At 41.2% G+C, this 25,878-nt stretch overlaps 1 protein-coding gene across 3 annotated transcripts; it reads right to left on the reverse strand.

Annotated features, from left to right (window-relative positions):
* Positions 1-5,469: 5,469 nt before the first annotated feature.
* Positions 5,470-19,058, reverse strand: DCAF4 (DDB1 and CUL4 associated factor 4). Of its 3 annotated transcripts, none has more exons than XM_062630827.1 (13): positions 18,597-19,043; positions 16,854-16,951; positions 15,232-15,389; positions 13,673-13,755; positions 12,922-13,024; positions 11,828-11,971; positions 11,109-11,158; positions 9,791-9,870; positions 8,131-8,226; positions 7,922-8,019; positions 7,053-7,229; positions 6,718-6,832; positions 5,470-5,796 (listed from the first exon to the last, which is right to left on the reverse strand). In XM_062630827.1, exons 1-13 carry the CDS (start codon positions 18,677-18,679, stop codon positions 5,603-5,605), a joined length of 1,479 nt encoding a protein of 492 aa, XP_062486811.1. In that variant the 5' UTR covers positions 18,680-19,043; the 3' UTR covers positions 5,470-5,602. The 3 variants fall into 3 exon arrangements, 2 of the variants coding, with proteins under 2 accessions (XP_062486811.1, XP_062486812.1); XR_009967057.1 differs by having other exon boundaries at positions 5,658-5,796; positions 6,718-6,848; positions 18,597-19,058; XM_062630828.1 differs by lacking the exons at positions 16,854-16,951; positions 18,597-19,043 and adding an exon at positions 14,659-14,763 and having other exon boundaries at positions 15,232-15,353.
* Positions 19,059-25,878: the final 6,820 nt, after the last annotated feature.

The following is a 25,878-nucleotide window of genomic DNA, read 5'->3' on the forward strand; positions in this document are numbered from 1 at the left end:
ACATACAGAGTGATTGCCCCCTTGCAGTTACATCCAGCCTACACATGGAAGTAGACTTAGAAGATGTTTCAGGACACCTTCGGTACTGGCTGAGTTCACTGGGGGCTGTCTAATGTTCTTGAAAGCAAAGTCTGCCATAAACTGACAGTTGCCTGAGGGAGGGCACAAGCAGGTATAAATCCTCTCTCAAAAGACGTTCTGCACATCCAGCATAATTCTGTGCTTCAAAGTATTTTTATTTTTTTAATGGGTGAGCAATGTGTTCTTGGTCTTTAGGCTGTGCCCTGTGTGCTGTTTTATGCATGTAGCTTTACTACCATGTTAATGCACAAAGAGAAAGCAGCCATGACATTCCTTGTATAAAATCTTTGGCATCTGTTTCAACAACTTGTCTGACTTTTCTTTTCTTTTTCCCTTGTCACAGACAAAATTACTGCTTGGTCAAAGAAAATACTGCCTAAACACCTTTAGTATATGTGTGGTCTTAGGAATTTAGCAGCCAGTCAGTATGCAGAGCCCATTCTTGATTGATTATCCAGAAGCAGAATCTTTGATGCTGTTTCTCAGCAAAGCAGAATCTTATGTGGTGCTTAAATTGCAGCAGGCTTGACTTTACTGTTTCTGAACCATGGTGAGAGGATTATGAAGTTTAACCATGCCAACTGCAAGGTCCTACACCTGGGTCAGACCAATCCCAGGCACAGCTACAGGTTGGGCAGAGAAGAAATTCAGAGCAGCCCTGCAGAGAAGGACTTGGGGGTGTTGGTTGATGAGAAAATGAACATGAGCCAGCTTCAGTGTGCGCTTGCAGCCCAGAAAGCCAACCGTATCCTGGGCTGCATCAAAAGGAGCATGACCAGCAGGTCAAAGGAGGTGATCCTGCCCCTCTACTCTGCTCTCATGAGACCTCACCTGGAGTATTGTGTGCAGTTCTGGTGTCCTCAACATAAAAAGGACATGGAACTGTTGGAACAAGTCCAGAGAAGGGCCATGAGGATGATCAGGGAATTGGAGCACCTCCCGTATGAAGACAGGCTGAGAAAGTCTGGGGCTGTTCAGCCTGGAGAAGAGAAGGCTGCGTGGAGACCTCATAGCAGCCTTCCAGTATCTGAAGGGGGCCTTTAGGGATGCTGGGGAGGGACTCTTCATTAGGAACTGTAGTGACAGGACAAGGGGTAACGGGTTCAGACTTAAACAGGGGAAGTTTAGATTGGATATAAGGAGGAAATTCTTTCCTGTTAGTGTGGTGAGGCACTGGAATGGGTTGCCCAGGGAACTTGTGAATGCTCCATCCCTGGCAGTGTTCAAGGCCAGGTTGGACAGAGCCTTGGGTGACATGGTTTAGTGTGAGGTGGCAGGGGGGTTGGAACTGGATGATCTTAAGATCTTTTCCAACCCTAACTGTTCTATGATTCTATGATTATTTGGGTTGTTTTCCAAAATGAAAAGCTATCTGTAAGGTGTAAGTTCACTGCTGTTTTCTGTACACAAGAGCTAGTATTTGCTGTGTGAGTATGCAGATTATAGAATGTGGTTATTAAAATGGATTAGCTATTTAAAGGTGATAGATGTATATTTTAGCAGAGCCCAGTGCTCTTTGATATTAACACATTAGGCTTCAATAACAAAAGGACCTGAAGGCAAGGGAGTGTAATTCCTAGCAGTAGAAACCTGTGAATAGTTTTATTACTAAACTGGTCCCATCATTTTTCCTGCTCATTCATCTTCCTGCCCAGTTCCTCACAGGGGGAGTTGCATTCACTGATGTTGGCCAAAGTATCTTATTATGTTCCTGCCTGCATCACTTGTGAATCGGGCCTTTGGTTGTGTTCCTGAAAACATGACAACCCTGGCTGGCTTTTGATGTCAATAAGAGTTTATTTGGTGAAATAAGCACCATCATTGTATTGGATCTGCCTTGCATTTATGCTAGGTGTCTACCTGCTGTGGCTGTGCTGAGGCATTCACCCATGTCCCTGTGGCTTTAACACTGCAGGACTCTGGCTTCACACCTGGTCATACAGACACTGCTATTCATCTTCCTCTCAGCATAACCAGCCCAATAAGGCTGAAGTTCTACTATCACACTATTTTGCAGCCTCTCATGTTCATGTTTCATTGTCAGCTGATGTCAGTCACTGTAATTCCATGTATTCTGGCATTGTCCTTGCATCAGGTTTATTGCTGTAATATAATTTGGCACCAACAGATACGTCTTTGCGTGTCAGTAATTTGAGAACAGTTATTTGGACAAGTGATAGAACTGTCTGGTTTTTGTACCCCTGCTTTAGCTGAGCACTCTTGGTAAAGCAATGTTGATGTGTATATTCTGTCAGTTACAGCACACAGTATGTCATAACTGTTCATAGTGTGGGCACATCGACAATGAAATCATGGCAATGCCGAAATAAACAAAAACTAATTAGGAGGGCTTTCAAAATCAACGATGTAATGTGACAAAGACAAAGCAAAACTAGAATGGCAGCTAGGGAGTTATCTTAAGCCAAAACTAAAGTGTATTCCACTTTTTTACTTCATTTTTATTGGCTATAACTCAGGTAAATAATAAAGCAACATAGATGTTATATTAATAAGTTATATATATGAAAAAAGTCTTCATGTAGGAAATGTCTCAATTGTGGCATTACAAAAATTCTGATGTCAAGAATGCCTGGAGATGTTGAAGCACCCTCATTTCTGACACTTTGGAAACCTGGCTAAATCTGGTTCTGCTTAAAAGGCAGTTTTACAGCAGCTCTGGAGAGAAGCAGTAGATATATGACAATGTACAGATGATGACTTGTCAGGAAGGCATCAGAGTGCTTCACAGCTACTGTGGTATTAACAGAACTGCAGACAGGGAAGAAGTTGTTTGAACAAGAAAAGCCAGGTGATCTTTATTGTAGTTTCAGACATTACCTAAAATGGTTTATCAACTTTGAGCCTTGGCTTCCATTTTGGAAACATGAAACTAATTCATAAAGTGCTTTAAACACTCAAGTGGAGCATCTTTCACCCAGCCCTCTGTCTAGAAAGTACGTTGGGTTGGTGTTGATTGCTTGAGTCAGCTCACAGTATATGTAGCATACATCGTATATGCAAGCAGGTACGTGCAGCTGAAGGTTTGTGCACCAAAGCTGAACTTTCCACTGCCAGGTTGTAACTTTTCTGAAAGCAGCTACTGTAAGGGGACAGCTGGAGAATATGTACACGTTTGGGTTTGAATTCTCAGAACTTTCTGAGAAGTTGAGGCAAATACGGAATTCTGATGCTGTAGCAGAGGGGAAGGATGCTGCAGTTCTGTACTTTTTAACAGCCTCAGGGGCCCAGCTATTGCAGCATAGTGAAATAGTTTAACATACTTCAGCCACTGCCTGCAGGCTGATCCCTGTTTGCCACTGCAGCCAGACTGCTTCTCTTGCCCTACTTGCCCTCTTTCGTACTGCTCTTGCAGGCTTAGTTAGAAGTGTTGGCTGCAAAAGCAGTAGTTGTGTGAATGGGTTTGCAGGGACACGTGCGTGAGTTTAGCTCCTGGAAACAACAGGGAGCAAATGAGTATCTTTTATAAGGTTTGCCTAAAAGGGAACACAGAAAAGAAGCTATTTTCCATTATGTAAGATGCCTTTCTGCCACAGTTCCCAGTTGGTGCTTCCCACGGTAACTGGGCACAGTTGTTGCATGCTCTTGTTCTTGCAGAACAGGCATTACTGGAGGTAAGAGCACTGAAAGGAGTTTAAATGCTAATTTAATTTTGGAATCAATTCTGATTTAAGGGAGTTCATGATCTTTGTGGTTTGCTAGCTGCAAATGTTTGAACCACACATATTTACTAGGAAGAATATCAATATGAAGTATGTTCCAATTTGAGCTGATAACCAGATGTAACATGGAATTTGCAGGGGGAGATGGGGTTAGCTACATTTCGATTTCCTGGACAGATGCTTAGTTGCAGTATTCATTATTAACTAAGTCAATGCAAACGCTTTTGAAAGTTGTGCTGTATGCATTGATCACTATGCATGCAACAGAAAATGTCCCATATTAACATAACCAATCAAGACAAGTTGCAGAGTATTTTCTCAAATTGAAAAGCAAGCCAGGGATCAGGTCTCTCAGTTACCCAAGGGCAGTAGAGGAAAGAGAAGAAGGCAGCAGAGAGCATGCTGTGAGCAGCATCCACCCTGCTTTGTGTGAGCAAGGAGGCTCTACAGAGGCATAATAGAGCCAGAGGTGTCAGAGCAGCCACAGCTGTAAGGAATTCACAGCTCCATCTGCCAGCAGGTGAAACAGGAGTTTGCAGTTAATGGATACAAGACAGACTGGCAGGGGGTGTGTGTGTGTAAGTTGATGAAGACACAGAGGGTAGCCCAGGCATGAGCGCTGCACTGGGTACTCTCAACTATAGGCCACACCTACAGTCACCAGCAGCACTCACCTTTGTGTGTGCAGCCTGTACCTCATTTCAAAGCACTTGGCATGCTGGTGCTCAGCCTAGCTCTGTCATGGCCAGCTCACTGAGCAGCTGGATGCAGCCTCCAGCTTAACATGCTGTGCAGTGAGGGTGGGGTTAGGACTTGTTGGTATGCTCACCCGATGACCTGGCAGAACCCCATGGGAAGCAGCATCTCTGATGACACAGTTGTAAATCTGAATGCTCCAAGTGGGTCCCAGGGTGGAAAGGTGTTTCCTACATGCATTAGCTGCAGCCTAGTTACTGGGAAGGTGCTGGAGGTAACAAGGCTCCATGGGGTGATAACTGTTCTCAAATACAGATACAGTGTCCTCCAATTACTGTGAGCTGGTGCTACAACTTCACAGCTGAGGGCCCAGTTGTACCTCTGTATGCAAGAACCTTGACTCTGCACAGGTGATTTCCTATCCCAAGGAAGATGCAGTATGTCCAGACAGGGCTTGGCTCCTGCTGCAGCTGCATGAGCAAGCCTGCCATTCCAGACTGCTGATCAAACTCCAGGTTAGGGCTGTGGACCTGGTTAGGAAACACTATGATGAATTAACAGGAATGTTCACCCTGGCTACTGGACCAGAAAAGGAGCTTTCTTCTATACATGCTGCCTACTGCCATCTGAAAAGGACAAGGTTTAGCACAGCCCAGCCCAGAGGACCAAAACGGTGAGTGGGGAAACAACTGTTGGACTGCTCCAAACACAGATGTAGCAGACACATGATGCATGGACCCAGACCAAAGATACTCCAAGCAAAGCCCAAGAACATTTAATGTCAGTTTCTCCACACCAGCTACTTCACTGTGCTAATCCACTCTATTGCATCAGCCTACTTCCTAATGCAGACACAGCCTCAGCTAAGTAGTTATATGAACAAACTAGGATTAAGTTAGAGCAGCCTTTTGGCAGCAAATTCAGCTAGCATGGAGACAGGCCCTTACTGAAAGGTATCAGCTTTACAAAGCTTACAGCTAGGTTTCAAAGAGGCTGAGTATTGCCCAAGAAGTTAATCAGCATTCAGCTTTTATTTACAATATACATACAGCAAGATTTGCTGAACCTGCTGAAGAAGGTGCAGAAATTGTGAAGTCATGTATAGGCTGGCAGCTTTGTAGACGAGGTGTGAAGAGAATATTGTATCAGTCATAGGAGAAGTGGTAGAGATCCTGTTTGACAGCCATGAGTAAGCCAGGAACTCCTCGGCGACCCCCAAGTCTTGAAGAAAACACCACGCTGGGAATAGCATCTTTGGAGGATGGGTGGGGAGAAGGGATGGTTCTAAGCAGATGGGCATCCTGGAGACTCCAGATTCTGGTGTAGCAATCCTGACCAACTGGAAAGGACAACAGAATGCAGCATTACATAAAAAGTACTTTAGATGGCTCTGCAAGATTATCACACAGAAGCAGAAGGTCTATGGGGAAAAAGCCCTGACCATTTCTACACACACTAGAGGCAAAGTGCTTATCAATACTTTGCAAAACAGACATTCTACACTGAATACTGACAAAGTGGGGAAAATGTGTATTTCCTATTAGGCAATAAAAGGTATAATAAATCAGTATTTAGAGCACTTTCCTCATTAGCAAGGTCCTAAGCCAAAAAAGGGAAGGAAAAACTCACTGTCAAGTTGACAAGAATTCCTCTCACCTATTGACAAATCCAAGGAGAGGAGGTTACTGTGTTTACAGCGACACTGTGAAACTTGGCTATACAATGAGGATTTAGGGGCTTTCCTTCATTTATTGTTACTTTTCCTCCTCCCAACCCCAATTAAAAAAAAAATAAAAAAAATCTCACCCTGTAGCCAAGTGTACTCAAAATGAACCTGTGTGGTACAGACAGTTTACAGGGAAGCTGGCTTACATGCCAGTGCTTCAGTACATCACCACATGACCCACTAACCATCAAACCAACCTATACACGGACTTTAGTCTCTATATAAAGTTATCACCAAGTCTCCTGTTTACATTCTCTGCTCTACTCTTGAGACACACTGTGGAAAGGATAATGCAGGACACAGCAGTAAGCCATTACATGCTACACAGAAGTGATTACTGCATGTGTGCATCCATAACATTAGTTCTTAATTTTCATAGTACATTACAGTACACCTAAGGCTAAATTTCTTCAGAATTTTAAAGGTTTAACAGTTTTACAGCTTCCAACAGCTGTAGCTAAGAAACACTCCTCAGGCATCAGAAAATCACTGACATGCACTCTCTGAGTAGAGGGGAACAAAAAGTCAACCCACCTGCTGTTAGAAGTCCTTCCTCCTCATTTACATGCAGAGGGAGAATAGCATATTCATTGTGATGGCCCTTGTACTGCTTCACACACTTTGCTGTTCTTAGGTCCCACAGTTTTATCTGCAAGTTGAAGTAACTGTTTGAAAGATCGTATTAAGAAAGCAGAGAGCACTTGATGGTTGACAAATAAGTAGATCTGGAAGAGGACACATATATGGAACTACCACCAGTTACATACTATTCCCAAAGAACACGCATGCACCCTCAGGACTCGGATAAGTGCCTGTCAGTGCCCAGATACTAAAACAAATGGAATATCCCAAATGTGACAAATCCATACCTTGCCAGCCATATCTGCTGCCATAAGGTAATCTTCAGCCTTCAGAAGGCGAATGGATGTGACTGCTGAGTCATGGAAGAGCTGAATCGCCTTCCAGCTCTGGCCCTTTCGGTTGCGCTGACGCACATCGATGCTGAATATCTCCCCGGAGCGGCAGCCATTGTACAGCACTGGTGTCTGGAAAAGCCCAAGAGAAAGCCATGTACTATATACCATCTAAAAAGGATCTGACAGGTTACACAGACAGCATCTATGTCAGGTTTTTGAGCTCTTTGGTGCCAGCTCTCAAAAGTATGTTATTAACATGGGCATTAAGACCCACATTTATTTTTTTTTTAACACACTGCAACATTTTTCAGCCAACCCATTAGTTCCATTCAAACCTCAACTGTTTACTTTAGCTGTGAAAGTTCAGCTAGGGAAGTAGAAACTTAGTCTAACATAACAGCAGAACAGGAAGTGGAATTCTCACATACCCAGTTTCACCCTTCCCACTAAATGTTTGTGAACACTTCCAGCAGTATTTAATAGGGGGCTTTCTCCTTCTTGATGGAGACAATCAAGAGTGTTAACAAAATGAGGTCATTTGCCACAGATAAAACAATTTTAACACAGGTTATCACTCTGCTCTTTGTACTTCCTTCGTTTCCTTTTTACCTCAATACAGTTAACAAAAGTTACCCCTGTTGCCACAGAGTTTGAAATTGGTTAATCTTTGCTATTCAATTGCATGCAACTATCAGACCACATCAGCTGTGCTGTGAAGTATCTATCCAACAGTAATTGTAATCACAACCTTATGTATGGTACGATGAGTTCAATCACAGACAGAACATAAAGCTGTGGAAAAAGGGCATGGTGGTTCTTACCTGTGTGGCAAACTGTTGTGCCAGTACATCACTACTGGTTCTAAATGACTGTTGACGCCCTGTCACTACATTGGCCACAAGAACTCGTCGTGTCAGGCCTAAGGAAGACAGATTATGCTCGTTTAGCTGTAATTTGGGTAGCAGCTTGGCGATTAATGTAAGAAGTCTTTCCCCTTGAGACAGAAGTGGTTGCTAGCCTTGTGGATCACCTGTGCTGAAGCAGGCATTTATTTGAGGATTCAGGCACCAAGCACAGGACCAGGCAGTCGATATCTTGAAGCTGCACAGCATACCAGGTCGATCTCCTAGGAGGGAGAAGCAATACATGAGGCATCCATAAAATGTTAGGATAGGGTGATATCCCAAAAAGCTTCTCTGGATTTCCATAATTCTTCCAGCGTTTCCATCTGAAGCAGAGGAAGTGTTACCCAGTTACTGTCCCTGTGGTACTCAAGACAGAATACAAAAGTGGGGCTTCATGACTGTAAGCTGAAGACGTGTCTACATTGATGATTGTGAGAGATCATGAAATTTATTCAGCATTTAGAGTGCTGACAACAGCAGGAAAGAAAAGCTAACACTTGTCTTATAGCACTAAGAAAGCCATTTTTTAAAGACAAGTGGGCTAGAAACACAAAACATTTACTTTATAAGCTATAGATTAGCCAAAGCCTAACAATACCTTTGATTTGACCCTTACTTCTGTAGCTCCGGCATAAAGTCTACTAACTGACGTAAATTTTAAGTCCTCAGTTTGCACTTACTTCATGCACATGCACCACGATCATGTGCATGTCAGCCAGCACAGGGGACATGTCTAACACCCAGTTTTAGACAGATGAACTACTACTTTACTCCCAGCATCTGCTTAGCAAGGTTCCCTCAAACCAACAGCTTAGGAGACTGAAGTCAGTCTAACTTGGAAATACCTGAAAACGTTAATAGGACATACTAGACAGGAGGACATGGGTAGAACTCAGGGCTTCTGATTTTGGTGAAGGGCTTCAAATGTTCTAGAAAGCAACTGTGCATGCTGGCCTAGTAGCCAGCATGAGCCACTGATGAGTCAGTGAAGAATCAGTGACTCTTCAAGTTCATGCTAACCCTACACATTTTTTTTTAATGGCAGCATGGCATTAAGGATTTTAAATAGGTCCATAACTCTTTATCTGTCACAGGTTTTCTCTGTATAAACTTAACTGACTATGTCTGAATGGAAACTGGGTCAGAGGACAGTATTGTGTGACTCAAAGAAGCATGGTTCTGATATCTATCAAGGAAGTCCTGCCCCCCCAAAACACTGAACAAAGATAAAGACACAGCCACAGCCATCAGACTTAAGACACAGGATTCTCCACATCAATCACATTTACACACAACTGAGCATGAGTCTGTACAAGCAGCTATGGGCTAAGGCATTGACCACCTTTCCACCTTTGATTAATCCAGTGAGCATACTTGAGTAGCTACTACGAGAAGGGATTCTGCAATGATTCTGGATTTTCTCTAAGGAAATTTGAGTAATTCTCATGTGCAGCTTCTGAGTATCAGTTACAGGGAAAGATACTGCGAAAAATCTTAAGTGTTTACTTTACAAGTGAGGTGTTCTCCTGCCAAACTCAAGTACTATGTCAGCAGCAGCTAAAAATAAACTAGTGCTTTGAATACTGCTTGTTAATTAATTCTTAAGGCAAGTTCTCTTATCTGTTTACTTCTTAAACTGGTTCAGACTTTCTCAGTTTTCAAGAATACAAAAGTCTCACCAGCTACTGAAGACAAGTGTAGAACTAATCTTTCTTTTATGCTCTTTTCATGCCATAACTGCTATCAAAAACTGGAGAGAAAAAAAAAATAACAGAAACATCCTACCTGAGTTATCGCTGCTGAACAACGATGCTGGAAGCAGACTGGCACAGCCTGGTGTTTCTGCAATTCCCATGAGACACAGCTTGCTGAAGTGAGTTAAGGAAAACAAAAATCTCCCCCTGTAATGGGAGAGGCTACCTAACATTTATAGCTGGGAAAAGCAAGATGATCTAACACAACCACAGCTCACAATACCTTCTCTTTGAGACTTCTGATGTGCCTTACAGTTTCCAATTAAGTCTTGACTTTTCATTTCTTTCATAGGAAAAGGCTAGAAAGATCTTATTCTGGTAATAAAAATACATATGCAAGAAAGACGACAGAAGAATACTAAGGCATCTCTCTAGTGATAGAAAAAAAATGCATAGCCTCCATAGATCATTCTTCTCATCTTTACATGCTGATGACACTGCATTAATATAGATCCGTTTTTCATGGAGATGAGTTGGAAAGAGGCACACATATTGGGAGGCAAGGAAGACTCACTTTAGATTACACTAAAATACTTTCTAAAGTTTATATCAGGTATAAACAGGATTTGAAAGATGCATTTCTAGTTCAGTGCGGTAAAATTGTGACATGACTAGAGGAAAGCACGAGATGACCAAACAGTCCCCCCCCCCAGCTCCCAACCAGCTGTGAGGAAGCCTGACGCACTCCTGCCACCTTCTGGAGCAGTCCTGAATTGCTTGGCTTTTCCCATTACATGGAATTTCCTGTCTTTAGGCACTTTATCATCACAACTGTTGCCTGCTATCTCCCACTTTAAAATCCTTTTCTTCCTCTCTTCTGCACTGTCCACTATTGCTGCTTCTGCTGCATCAACCTTCCTCCTCTTCCAAGACAGATCTGTAGAACATGTCTTGAAAGTATAAGAGCAAGAATTACACCCACTCTCCTCTCATCCCAACCAGTATGGGGGATGGTTTACAACAGAAACCAACTCACTTTCAAAGAGGTCCACTTTAAGGAGAAAGGTAGTTCCTTTAACCCTCTCTCTCATTCTTTTGCCCCAGCTAATTTCTAAACATCAGATAATTTTGGATATGGCATTTACATCATTAATGAAATGGGAAGTCTCCAGGGAAGGAAACATGCTCTCTCACCTACTATTACACTGGAACAATTCTACATATAACAGAATCATACATCTGTCTCAGTATCTTCAACATCTCCCAGTTTTTATAACTTTTATCTGTTTTCCAGAAAACTTAATTTCTGGGACACCTACATGAGAGGCCTTTTCTGGAAGTTAGTTCTCTGCAGCATGATGCAGACTTGTGAAGGCTGAACTGAAATTTTGCTTCTTTAAAAAGGATATAAAACATGAGAATCTGGATGAGTCAGTGATGCCCAGCACATAGAATTCACCTTCAGACACAAGAAGACATACTGGTTTTGTGATCTGTTATTCAATTCATGAAATGATATTTCCATGCACTGATGACAAAATTATGCACTGGGCACACTTCCTTAACCCAATAAAAAGTGCAGCAATGGGACATGAGCATTTTAACCTCATACTTCTCTTAGAGGACAGAGCAGAATTGAGAAGTCTATCCAAACATAGACTGAGGTATCAAGCACATCCTATTATTTAAGAGTTCATCTTTAAAAGAATCTGAGGATGGAGAGATTATGAAAGCTGGTTTTAAATATGCTTCATGATAGAGAATAAACACATTTTTTCCCAAATTATTTTTTAAGAAAGAAGCATGCAAATCTTAGTGGTTTCTGGCCTTCAACATCAGTTTTGACAGCTATGGCCAAGTGCAACTCTGAAGTAAGTTCCTTGGAAGCTGATACTTCTACATAGTCTTCCAACTGTAGCATAACATTCCTGAGAACTAACACTGGTACTGAGGACTTTCAGAGACAAGTTTACTGAGAATCTGCATTTATCCAAGCTTCACATTGCAGGATTCTTCCATTCTCTCCTCCTAACCCCTTCCTCAACCGTCATGCATTTCTACCTGTGATTCCCAAGAGCAGCATTCTGAGAATGCAATAAAGGAAGGAAGCAGGAACAGAACACAGTACTTTGCGATTTGTGAAGTAGAGGTTGTCATACATCTCCACAGTGGGAGACTCCTTCCCCAAACCACTGAGGTTGATGATACCGTATTTACATCCTCCATGCTCTACATCATTCACAGTGAATATCCGTTCACAAGCAACATCCGCCTGTAAAAGAAAAGTTTACTGGTCACACTTCCTGCAAACTTCCAGGAAAAAATAGTTTGAAGGAGCTGCATTAGGTCTGAAATGAAACAACACATTAATTCTCATCCCTTTAACATCATACACTTTCCATTCATCTCTAAAATGAAGTGGTTAACTCCTTTTTATATGCATGCACAGAAACATGAGTAAGGAAAGCATTTACTTCTTGAGTAACAGTAAGTACTCTTTCCAATCACAGCAGTTCTAGACTTTCTCTGGAGGATTAATAAGCACAAACTGATACAGGTAGGGGACCCGAACCAAAAATTTTAACCTTATCGAAGTGGAATTCTGCTGCTGCTGGATCACAGCAAATGCTACATTTCAACTTTCTGACACTAAGTTTCTGACACTTCCAGCTTCAGCTACCTACCCAGTGCTGTGTTTGCAAGGCCAGGAGCTGGTCTTGCAGAGCTTCCTACATAGACTACGAAACATACTTGCCCCAGAGACTTCTCCTGCACGTGCAGTACCATCAACTTCAGCAGAAACTGCCTTCAGATCATGAGCTGTAAAATGATTACTGATGTTTAAATAGGTTCTCTGGACCACAGACTTTGCCACTCCCAAAATTCTCTTCCAGTTTATTCTTCCTGTTAATCCTCTGTACCTTCCCTTCCAATCTACTCAACTCCTGCTTATTTCCAAGACAACAAGCTGATCAGTTTCCAAAAAAAACACCCCCAAAAATATCACTTTCATATTCAACTTTTTCATTATTTTCTTTCTAGGAAAGTCATAACCTCTTCCTACCTGTTCAATTACCAAGCACAGATTTTGAGAACTGACACAACAGGAATAATGCATTTTTGAAAGCAAAATTTGACTTATGGGGTTTAATTACAAGATCCTGAATTTTCACTGAAGATGGGCTTTCTTTATCCTAAAGGTGTAAGTTCTCATCAACATACCACAATTATTTTAAAATTGTTGGTTCCAGCAACTGAAGAATCTGGACTGTGAATTTCTATCTTCCTCCTGTGCATGCAGTTTACTTTCAGCTCATGAACCAGCCTGTAAAAGTAGGTGGGGAGAAAGAATTCACGTAAGCCTAGGTTTAATGCCAACCAAAGAATTCTGGAGAAGATATCCAGAACTGCTTTTCAATCACAGAATATAAAATGTCAGATCAACTAGCACGCTGCAATTTAACTTACATGAGCCATGCACATGTGCATCTTCCACATTCATGGAATTTCATTCTATTATTTTGAACACCAACACAACTTCAGCAGCAGAAACAACATCATAGCAAGTCAGTAACTTGCTTTCTGTGCTGTTAGTGAATCTGGGCTGTCTGAGCCATTCTACTGGGATGGGGGGAATGCTTATGTCAGTTGAAGAGCATTCAGTCATCCAAATGCACTGTTCTCATAAAGCACAATATGGCAAACCAGCATATATTGGGGAGGGAGGGGAGAGACACAGGGGAAATGAAGTTTTAAACTCCATTTCTCCAAAATTGGGAAACCTATTCTGTTTGAGTTCTCATCACTTCAGTAATCTGATTATAAAAGAACATACCTAATTTCTTATTGTAAGTACTATAGTCTTCTTTATCTTAAGTGGAACAGTGAGAAATGCAAAAAAAACCTGACAGGAACAGTTGTACTAACAGCAGAACTTGGTACTACAAACAGAAAACAAATCACACCATTGTACCTGCAATAACTTGTGGAGCTGAGCAAACCCAACTGCCTTTTCTGCAACAGCATAGATGAATTCAGTCCAGCCCTTGTTGTTTGCTGGAAGAGAGTAACATGAAAGTGTATTCAGTTATTTACTTGTTCACAATTGAAACACATCTTAGATGTTTGGGTAACTTTTTCCTCTAGCCTATATATATTAAAATTTTAAGAACCTCTATAAAACACATTCCAGCATCAGCTCCTTGGTCTCCTACAATAAATAGACAATATATTCCTGTGAAATTTTGTGGGGTGCTTCTATAAATAGAAAAACTGAAGGGAAAAATCCCAGAGAAACATAAAAACAACTAAACAAAGCCCAACAGCCACTAACTGTAAGTTCTTATTATAGAGCACAATTTTCTATCACAATATTGATATTAACTATGCAGCCTTACTGATGCACTAATTTAACTACTTCTTGATTCCTCATTTTTTAAAGTTTCATGCAAACACTTTCTGGGGAGACAAAGCAAGTATTTAAGAATGTTTTTATCTGGGAGCCTAATTCAGATGTCTGATTCAATAGCCAGGCTTTGAGATGTATATCCATAGACTCACAGAATCAGAGAATCAACTAGGTTGGAAAAGACCTTTAAAATCATCAAGTCCAACCTTCACCCAAAGGCTACCAAGTCCATGGGGTGAAGGACTAAATCATGTCACCAAGGGTGTCATCTACAGCACTGTGGCCAGCAGCTCTTTGGTATCTATGAAACCTAAACGGCTCACATAAACAGCTGGAACAACAACAAAAAAAAGCCAAAACCAAATCAACTGCAACATTTTCACAGTAAGGACTGAAAAGCAGAACACCAGCTGAAGCAAGAACTTTATTACCCAACGAGGAAAATATTGCTTGCCTCTTCCAACTGACAGCAGATTTAGGCTGTGCTGTGATTTATAAAGTTGTAAGATACAGCTTTCAGGTAACTAAAACATCCATGTTGAGCATTTTACCTAGATTACAGATACGCAGTATCAGCATTAACTCTGCTGTAACACTTTATGATGAAAACCACACAGGCTTTCCAGGCATAAACATACAACCTGCCCTGATCTTACCTGTCAAAAAAAACAACAAAAAAAATCTTCATGAAAAAGCTGTTTCCACAAAATATAATTACTATTGTTTCTACAGGGTCCAAGAATATGATAAACACATTTATTAAATATGTGGAAACTAAATATGTGGAAAACTGAAAATCAAGATCCCACTTTGCCAGTTCAAGGCAGGGATTTGAAACCTGGCATCTAATGTCCTGACTCAACCGTAACTGTTGGACAATCTGCAATTTTAAGCACAGTTCCTGTCTATTTACAGGTTTTTCATTTGTAATGACTTGCTTTCATTCCTGTGTAGAGCAGCCAAACAAAAGCTACAAGGACTATAAATTCTCTGCAGAAAGAAATTTTCCTTTCTTCAGACAGCTTAGGGAACTGTACCACAGTCAGAACTGAAAAGCTTTAGTTTATCACCTGTCCTGGGCTAGAGCATAATAAAGCCTAATCGCAATATTTTTCAGAATGTACCTTCTTTTGTTTTTCTTCCTCTTCTAAAAGCTTCAGCCTTTTGCATTCCATGGCCTTGTACTGAATGCTCTCCTTGGTGAGTGGGTTGTAGTTATTATGCCCAGGCAGCAGGCGAAAATAGCGGTTCTTGTCTGCGTCATAGTAAAATCCTGGCAGTTCTTAGGGTTAAAAAAAAAAAAAAAATGGCAAAACCCAGGCAAAATCAGATAGATAACTAAGTTTGTTTACTGCTCTTTGACATCCCGCAGCTTCATGGGAATGTCAGTCATAAGGCTCAATGCTTTTGCTCTCAGCAGGTCCCAAGCATGATACGCAGACTAGGAATAGATAACTGCCACTTAAAGGAAAAAAATATTATTTATAGTTTTCAAATGCAGTGCCATTACACAAGTAGAGAAAGGATGTCATCAATGACCAAGATGAAATCCAGACAGATCACAGAAGCAGAGAGGAAAGATTCTGCTGCAGAACAAAAGTGACCTTTCTTCATAAATCATTCCTGAGGTGATACTCTTGGTTAGAAGTCTAGGTAAGGCAGTCACAAACAAATGACAAGAAGGTATCATCCAAACCAAAATAAAGTGATTCACTTCCCAGAACAAGCCACTTTTTCTTCAACACATAGGAGAAATATAGATACAATCAAGAGTACATTTGGACAATACACAGAGGCTCATTTCAAAGATAAACAGGGATGAAAGAAACATTTAATTTTAGTGCTTCACTGCCCAGGTAAATTCAGAGAGGCAGACAGGTAAAATACTTAGATTCATATGGCACAATGTCTCAAGACAAAGGATTTTGTTCAGAAAGATGAGTGTTAACATTTCATTTCAAGAGTTTTTATTTAAACCTTTATCTGCTACAAGAAACTGCATTTGAAGTAACCTCTTTCTTCTGCTGCTGCTTATAATTCAGCTCATTGTCAGCATCTTTTAGGTTTCAGCTTAGCAACAAGTGACACAAGATTTATTCAAGTCAACAAAAATACAGAGTGAGTGAATCAGTAAGGTTCGTAACAGCACACTGCAGTTAGTATACATAATCTAATTATACTGCAACAAATGTTTTGCAGGATACATCTAACACACTCACAGTCTCTTAAACACAAAAGGGTGATATACAAAAAAACGTGCCCTTAAATGCTGTCTTTGTCATTAAGAGGTAATAGTCAGTGGTGTTTCAGGACTCTCCTGTTGTGGGGAAAGAGATGTTCCCACAGGCTTAGCTTTTGCTAGGGCTGTTTAATGAGTCAGGAAACCAGAATGCAAATGTAACATCTTCCTCAATAGCACTGCTACTGCATCAAGTATGGTTTCACCAGTCAACTCCCTGATAATGAACAAACATTTAGCCACTATTTTTTTCAGTTTATATCAGTTTGGCTAAGCACACAAGTTTTCAAATATGAGAAGCACTTAGGGGTGTGAAAGTACATTTGGCCCTCCTCTCTCATTCCTCACTTACTGATCTTTTTATATCACCCAATGTTACTTTCCCCCACAAACTTTACTGCTTATATACTTCCTGTAACTCCATACCATTAACACAGCTACTACTACTTTCTTTGTGTAGTCAGCATATAGGCAGTGATTTTTGACACGTAAGACACGGTCTCTTACCTGCTACTACAGAGTTCTGGGTTAAACTGGATGAAGAAGGATCCCCGCTGCTGCTGGGGCCTGCATGCACTGGGGTCTGTGGTTCTTCCTGTTCCAGCCTAAAAAAAACAGCACTGTCTTCAAGACAGGCTCACTACTGTCCTACACATCTTTCCCACAGAGAATCTAGAAAGAGGCTTGCTATTTACATTAATGGAGTACAGTTTTGCAGGGCTGTGATAAGCACCCTGAGCATTTCACCATACACTACATTATGAAAATTAAACAGTAAAAATATTCAGCTTAATAACCTCTCAAGAACATTAGAGGTACCAGTATTTTCAAGGCCTTAATTACTTGCTAAAACATTACAGCTGTCTGCTAACTCTGCAAATGCCTTTAATTCTTTTCAGCAAAAGATTAATTCTGGGCTTTTTATCATACCCCTTGATTAAAAGAAAAGCCCACCCCTGAAAGCATGTAAGACTTCACAGCTTAAAACAAGAGACAGTGTGGGTAAAACGTTGATGTCAAGTCAACAATATTTTGCCATTCTCTTTGTGACAGAAATTTCACTGATGAGGTTCAGAAACAGGCAAAATAAAAGTTTAATGAAAACTCCAAGAAAGAAAAGTCTCTGCTTTTGTAATAAACATTGCAGTAGACAGGGCAACTGCAGCTTTCTTCTTTTTATGTAACTCAAATGAGCGTATTCAGTATTGATGAGCAAAGTTCCATGGGGATGTTTTCTGAATTGCCTGTACAATTCTCACTTTTAAAGAGAGGCCTTATTACATGTCCTCTTAAAAGCATTAGGCCAAAATGTTTTCCAAGTCATAATTTATTGAAAACAAAATGACAAAGAAATTCTAATTCCAATACCAGCTCTATTACTGTTTGATTATATAACTTTGAAAAGTTAAAGAACGTAACATTTACAGAAGGAAAAATACCTCACACCAAACACAAGCATTTCATTGAAAGCTTTTTAATAAGATCATTTTAATTCCGTATTCATTGAATTAGGGACCATTTGCATTTTTAACTTTTCTTACACAAAAACAACTAATGAGGCAAACTCATGTGTGTCTCTCTTTCTCTAAACATATACTTGCTAGAAAATGCTAACTAAATGCTAATTAAAGCAAAGGACTGGCCTCTTTTATTCCTGGAAGAGGAACTAAAGAAAGAACACAGGAAAGAAAAAGAGGCACAAAAATAGCTCAAACACAGGCAAGCATAAGTTCAAAAGTTTAAAGTGTACTTTTCTGAACGAATCAGTTTTCAAGGCAGTGGATTATTCCTGAGTCCTTGTGTCAGCTCCCTGATCTGCCACATGTAGTATTATTATCATGTTACTTAACATGCTTTTAAACTTTCAGCAAGATCCTTTAATGACAGTTTTTACACTAGTACACACTGAGCATAAAATAAATGGGCAGGTGGAATGAAATACAAACATTTTTTGTTCCCTGAACTATCTTTGCATATTGATGAAGAGTTTATGGATGACCAGGCGCACCTGAAAGGACTAGCCCATGAAACTACATCTCAGTTTAAAGCCAATACACAGTTGTGCACGTATGATACACTCCCAGAAATCAATGCAATTCTAGTCCAAGTAGAGATGACAGATATACTATAATCTGCACTAGACTTTTAGATGGCATACTCTCAGTTCGACATAGCCACTATTTTGAAAATTTAATCAGGCATAACATCTAACAGCTTAACCCATGGCAAGCACAAGCTGCATATACTTGCCTCACAGTACGGTTATTGTGATCGGGAGCAATAGCTGCACGCCGTCCACGCTTTCCTTTGCCTCTCCGGTAACACCTCTTCATTTCTACTTGTAAAACAAATACACACACATACTTCAGTGCCACTTGCCTGGAACAGTCACAACAGTCTCTTAACACAGCCTCTTTTCGATGAAATAGCTTTGCAAAGGACTAGAGATCAAAGCCATTTAAGAGAGTAATTTACTTGAAAGAGTTTCTTTCAAGCAAAAGAAAGTCCAAGCGGCACCGTATCTTAAAGAAAGACAGACCATTACTATTGGCTGTTCGAAGGGAGGCTGAAGTAAACAGCGTGCGGCGCTGACCGCCTTCCCCACGCAGCACGAGTAAACGTGCTCTTGCCAAGTCCCGCCATGCGCAGCACGGAGAAGAGCGTGTTTACAACCACCAGCCTCCTCCCAAGCAGAGGAGCTTCCACGACACGGGGACAACCCAAAGCGACCCACAGCGATCTCCCTGCTTGCCGCGCCGGGCCCAGGTGCCGGACGAGGCCTCCCGCATACAGCAGCCAGGCTGGACAGGCGGGGGTTTGTAAACGGCCAGGCGCACTGACCGCTCGCACCACGAGCGCTTCCTCACTCCTGGCGACTTCGCTGTTGGGCCGAGACCAGCCCCGCGGCTCCCCCGCCCCGCTAAAGCCAAAACCCCTAACGCAAAGGCCAAACGAGCACCCCTTACCTGCTCTGACCCTCAGGGCGCCCCAACGCCGTCACGGCTCCGCCCGCTCGACGACGGACGCTGCTGATTGGTCCGTATCCGCGCCCGCCTCTTGATAGACAGCTAGATCACCCAACAGGAGATGGCTGATCTGGCGCGTGCGCCCTGCGGCAGGGGTGGGCCGCGGCTGAGGCCTGGTGGGCAGGGCCGCGTAGGTGTACATGGGTAGGTGTGTGTGAAGGTGTCTTTTGCCGCGGTAGGGCGGTAATAGAGAGTAGGGAAGTGAGGGCTTTCAGGGGGTTAAGGGGTGGGAGTGTGTGAGGGGAGCCGCGGTCAGGGCTTCGGAGCGTTTACTGGGAGGAGCAGCGCTGGGCTGAGGGACGAGCTGGTGAGGCCTTGCTGCTGCTGGTCAGTGTGTTTGGGGCCAAGGGCTGGGAGAGGCTGCTGGGGAGGGTTCACGGGCGGCACGGGTAGGGCAAGGGGTGGAGGAGAGTCAGTAGTTGAGTTCTGTGAGGGGAAATGCTTATTTTTCATTGATTGGGTTTGAAGGCAGTACGTTTGTAGGAGGTGTTAGGGGAAGGAGGCAGAGATGTGTGTTTCTGAGCAATGGGGTCACTGAAAGGGTACCACTGCTTCCTTCGGTGGGTCAGTCATTGGTTAAAGGCCATTGCTTGGCTTTGGGGAGCCAGAACTTGGTACAACCTCTCTAAATTTCTCAAGAATTTAGGAGAGTGCTGGTTCTGAAGTGGCCTTCTCAGCTGAGGAGTCTTAATGCTTAAAGTAGTCTTTGAGCGGCCTTCTAGGGCAGCTTTGGGAAGCATGCAGCAAATGGAAAAGTTAAGAAAAAAGTTGGGGCTGCAGCAATCAGTAACAACTCCTCAGGTGGTCAGCAAAAGCTGAAAGAGCTATAAAAGGATGTAGTGGTAACTAGCAACATTTTATAGTCCTTGTAAGAAACCTCTTCTTAATCTTTTACTAAAAGTGTCCTTCAGCTGGTAGTGTACAGTGGCCTTCTTCCTCCCCTTCCTGCTTGTACAACATTTAATTAAGAAAACCAGTATGGTAAAAATATTAATTCATTTTATGGATGATGAAGGTTACAGCAAAACATAAGCTGTAGTTCACACACACACAAAAGTGGAAAACCAGATTTACTCTTTTTTCTTCCAAAGGCTTGGGTTTGGTTTGTTTTTGTCACTTTAAGAATTTTAAATAATAAAATGCCAGTACTGGGAAAATAGGCAATAGGTTTTTACTTGTTTCTTTAAATGTTTGGACCTTGCACAAGTTTGCTATGGGTGTGTCACAGGAGAGTAATTCTTGGGAGATAGTAATTTATTCTGCCTCCTACTTGCTTGGTCTGTGTTTTAAGTTCAAAATGCAGAGTCAGAAATAGCCAGGAATGTGTGCCTTTAAGGATATAAACAGCTGGAGAATTCACCTGCAGTTTGTATAACTTGTGAGCTCTATGCCTTTACAAGGCAGATTACCTGCATGGTCTAATTCCAAGGCATTTTTTTGTTGTTGTTGATTAGGCCTCTTTTTCATAGTGATTTAGTGATATTAATCTTTAGCTTCCAGAAGATAATTTTAATACAGTAACAGGAGAAGAATGAAAGTGCTGATAGAAAGCTGCCTCAGCAGTCCTTTCCATGAACTGTTCAGTTGTTGATACTGTCACTGGTGTAGACTGGGTTCAGAACAATGGTTTATACTTGATTTCTGTGTAAATGCGATGCTGGTACAGCTGTGGACAGCATTCTAGGGAATGTTTGGGTTTTTTCCTGTTGTTTGTTGGCTCACGGGCAGTAGTAATTCAGCATGTCTAATGTTCTACAAGTGATGGTATGACTTTCCTTCTCTTGGCTTTATTTCATCATGTTAATTTAAATGCCAGTGAGCAGTGTTTCAGGTTTTGTGGTGCTGTTTGTAAGCTGTTGGTTTGACTCCACTGAAAAAGAATTACTATCAGTGAAGAAGTGTGTTAAATGATTTGTTTTCACACTTGTATTGCATATACTTCCTATGGGAATCCATAGACAAGAGTAGCCTGGTAGATAATTCAGAGCTCACTGTTTTTCCATTTATGCATTTAAATAAAATATATAAATAAAATACATCACCCTTATGGTTGCTACTTAGCAATTGTTTGTCTAACCTTTTCTTAAAGCCTTTTGATTTTGTTTGTTCTGATGATTTTATTGTATCTCTCACTGAAAGATTTTTCTGATGTGTTACCTCAATGCTTATTGCTGCAATTCAAAACCATTACTGCTATTCCTTCTGCCTTCTGTGGATATAAGAAACAATTTAAAACAATTTATTACCTTCCTTCCTGCAACCATATTCCATATTTTAAAATTGGTAATGCTGTCCCAGTTTTCTTTTTCTCTAGATTAAAGAGTGGCTAAAGAATGCCAATTTGCTGTGATGTTACATATGGCAACTTTTAGCTTTGATCATTCTCTCTTCCTGTTTGGACCCTTTTCATGGGGATCACATACTTCCTTGAAGTGTGCTCCCAAAAAGTGGATATACCACTGCTCAGTTGAAGCCTTCCTGGTGCTGAGTGTGTTTTGCAGGATGTACTCACCTTTGAGAGTCGTGTGATGTTGTACACCTGCACAACAGTGTTGGTGTTCAGGAAGCTTATGGTCAAAAGGGATGGGGAGTTCCACTTTGGGAACTGCTATGTGATCAGCTTTTTTTCAGTCTGTGTTTGCGGAACTGGCCTCGCTTGGGCTGGTTACAGTTGAATGCTGCTCTGCTCAGGCTGGTTCTTGGACTTGTGGAGGCCATTCTGACCTGCAAAATGCACTGTGCCATCAAACTGTGTCCTTCATTTGCTCTGGTTGTTCTTGTAATTCTTTGACTCTTGTACTTACTTGAGAGACTGGTTTTATACCTGTTTAGTCCATTAAATAGATATGTCCAAGCTATATTTACTTAGTGTAGTAAGTTTAAAATATAATTCTAAATTTCATTAAAACATTCAATAAAGACCAAACTTTGGAACTAACATTAGAATTTATGGTTTGGATGTAGGCTGAGGGTTGTTGCAGTATAGTGAGTTGCTTTTCAGCTGAGCTGCAGTACCTGCGTTCATTCTTATCAATCACATATGATAATTAAAATTAATTTGCCTAAACTCCTTGTAAGCTTAAACTGTGTATTTTCTCATGCTTGGTAGGGGTTAAACTTGCAATTTTAAGCTTAGCTTACATAAAGCAACTCATTAAACCGTGGTAAATGGGAGGTGTACTTGGGCCCTTGAATTACCCTGGGCTTGCGCAGGGTAATCAAAAGCAGGATTTTATCTAACTGTAAAATTTACCCTTGTTCTAGTGCCACTGAAATCAAAGCAATTGCAGTAAGAGCCTATGGAACTTAGTATGCTCGCACTTTGCATTGTGAGTTGTCAAAGCTTTCAGGTGTGTCTGAATGTGAAAGTTGCTGTTTGACTTTTTATCTTAGCTTTCTGAATATTCTGCTGTCCAGTGGTGTGCTCTGCTGTTCATGATGAAAATCGCTTTTGGGTTCTGCATCAGGTGATGCAGGAGGGAATAAAGTGCTGTCCCATTTAAGGATTTCAGGTGATGAATTGTCATAGTACATATAATGATCAGTAACTTGTTGTGTTTATGCGGCACGTGGTTTACTTTCTGTTTGTTTGTTTGTTTTAAATCTCGAGATTCCCAAACATTCCTGATGGCCCTGAGAGGTGGAACTCCTTCGGGGTCTGCCGGGTGGTGGAAACACGGGAGCGAGCAGGTCTGAGCCGCCCCAGGAGGGGGCACTAGCGCACTTGCACAAAGCTGCTGTGTCTCGGCTCAATTGGCTCTTTCTTTTTGATCTCTTTTGTCCCAAGTATCGAATTCCTATAAAAATCAATTTAAAAAGCAGAAGTACACAAACGAGTCTCTTTGAAACACTACTTAGAGTGTATTTGTTTTGTATTTATAGATCTAAGGTCCCGCAGCACTGATGTTACATATTTTAACCAGACTTCTCTCCAAGCAAGAAGCTTCGTTTTCCTGATACATCAGCTTTGTCTCCCTTGCAGGTCAGAGGTTGAGAGAAAAACCTGAAAAGTTGGCAAATGAAACGGAACTTTTGCAGTTTATATCATTTCATTACCTAAAAGGGTGGGATTGTTGTTTGTTTGTTTTGTGTTTGCTTTGTTTGTTTGATTTTTTTTGTTTGTTTGTCTGGTTTTTTTGTTTGTTTAAATTCAGTACTTCTGGCCGTTAATACGGCAAGAAGTATTTTTATGCTAATAAATGACTTCTGGAAATTTTGTGGTAGGTTCTGTATCTATCAGCTCTTATGTATATATATAAAATACTGTGTTTCCTACTAGTGCACTGTTTTTCTTTTAAGTATCTTTAGCCATGAGAAATAGTCTGGTCAAATCTTGCCTTCTCTTCAGTGCTGCTGTTCTTAATGGAAGTTTTCAGAGATAATTTAATGAATACTCTGCTGATTAATAAACTTTTTTTCCTGTGTGGTCAAAAAGGAATAAAAAGTCTCAAAACCCTGTATGTGAAACCTATCAGAATGAAGTCTCACCTGAAAATTATTTAGGTGCTTAGGAGGGTTTCACTGACTGACAGTAATGAGGTTATTTAGGTTATATTTTTGCTAGCACTTGGGGAGAGACTTAATGGCTTCTGATTACAATCTGCAGATTGACTGCAGGTAAGTGAGTGCCAACAATTTACATGGTTTGTACAATGAAACTGTGGTGTTATGGGTCTCAGTAGTTAGGCTGGCACATTCCAGGTGATAGTCTGTGGTAAAAACCCATCTCCAAGACCTTCTACTTGTCATTATCTGCTCTCTCCCAGGAAGGCCCAGGTGATTGGGCTGTGCTACCTCTGACTACTCGTCACTTCCTGTGACTGCAGTAGCCCAGTACAGAGCTGTGTTGTTGCTGCTGATATTTGGAGCTGTCTGGAGGAAGCAAACAAATAGAATCCCCAACTCACAATGACAGGACAAAAAACCCAAACCCTATTTGATGTTAAGGGAAAAGTTGCAGGTACGCTCCTGATCCATGTAGCATGAAACTAGTGAGTGCAGAATGGCAGGTCTGGTGGCTGCTGTTGCCAGTTTATTAGAGAAGTGCATTTATCACGTTTCCTGCTGTAGCCTCTATGGGTATTAGAATGCATGAATCACTAGGGTGCTATACTTGTGTATAGAATCTGCTATTGCAAGGGAGGCATGGTCTTAGATATAAAGAAAAGATGTACCTGTACTTGCTAATGTCAAAGTCAAGTGACTGACCTGATATGTCTACTGAGTTACTTTCCAGAGTGGAAAAAAAAAACCAACAAAACAGCCTAAAATTGAGAATTCAGAAGATCAGGAGCTGTACTGTGCAGTAGCTCACTTTAGTTGTGCATATGTGGATTTATGTTTGAAATCTTTTTCACTAGAAAGACAAGCTGAAATCCAGACTCTGATGCTAAATTTTACACGGTAACCTGCATGTGTCTTAAAGTAGCTCCTCTTGACTCTGATTCTGAATTGATGTTAAAAATCTTCTGACTTTTGCTGTAAAAAGAAGGGTTTACTTTGTTGCTTTGGTTCAGACTTGCTACTCCTGTGATGTAGGGCAGGCTTTTGTGCACCAGCTAGTTTTTTAAAGTCTGTTCCAGAAATGGCTGCTCTTTAATACTACATCTGTCTTTCAAAATAGCATGTGGTCTCTCAGACAGCAAACCGCTAGATATCTGCAAAGCCCTTTTGAATGATTTTGATGTTTTAGCTAAATGTCTTAAATGTGATTTATGTGCAGTATGAACAGTTACCTAACACTTGAAAATGTCTTTTGTTTTTTGACTTCTGCCATTATGACTTGTGTGCTCAATCTACAAATTAGTAAATAAAGTAACAATACTCTCCTCTCGTGCTGGTGGTGTAGGTATATGTAAGTTGTATGTGTGTATACACATAGATGAATGTGTCTCGGTCTACAAACCCAGGACTTCATTACCACATATTTCTGTGTATGGGTGGAGGGAATGCTAATTTGAAGGCATGAGATTTGCAAATGATTTTGACCACAGAGGTGTCTGTGCTCTGACATGTTTCCTGTGGTGCTGCATATCTGATGTTTGTCAGTTCAAAATCATAAAATAGTTAGTGTTGGAAAGGACCTTAAGATCATCTAGTTCCATCTGCCCTGCCATGGGCAGGGACACCACACACTAAACTGTGTCGCCCAAGACTCCATCCAGCCTGGCCTAGAACGCTGTCAGGGATGGAGCATTCACAACTTCCTTGAGCAACCCATTCCAGTGTTTCACCACCCTCACAGTAAAGAACTTCTTCCTTATATCTAACCTGAACTTCCCCTGTTTAAGTTTGAATCCATTACCCCTTGTGCTGTCACTACAGTCCCTAGTGACCAATCTAAGAAAATAAAAGCTGTCCCCTTTATTAATAATTTAGTGCTGTTGTAAAGCAGTTTTTTTGTTTGTTTTTGGTTGTTTTTTTTTTTTTAACAAATGCAGGTGATAAAATGATCTTTCAAGCAGGAAGGGATGGTAAGGGGCTTTGCACTGCCAGAACATGAAAAC

This window comes from Pezoporus occidentalis, unplaced genomic scaffold (genome assembly GCF_034315485.1).
Source record: "Pezoporus occidentalis ecotype Australia unplaced genomic scaffold, CSIRO_AGI_Poc_V1 ctg36, whole genome shotgun sequence".
NCBI classification, from domain to species: Eukaryota; Metazoa; Chordata; class Aves; order Psittaciformes; family Psittacidae; genus Pezoporus; species Pezoporus occidentalis.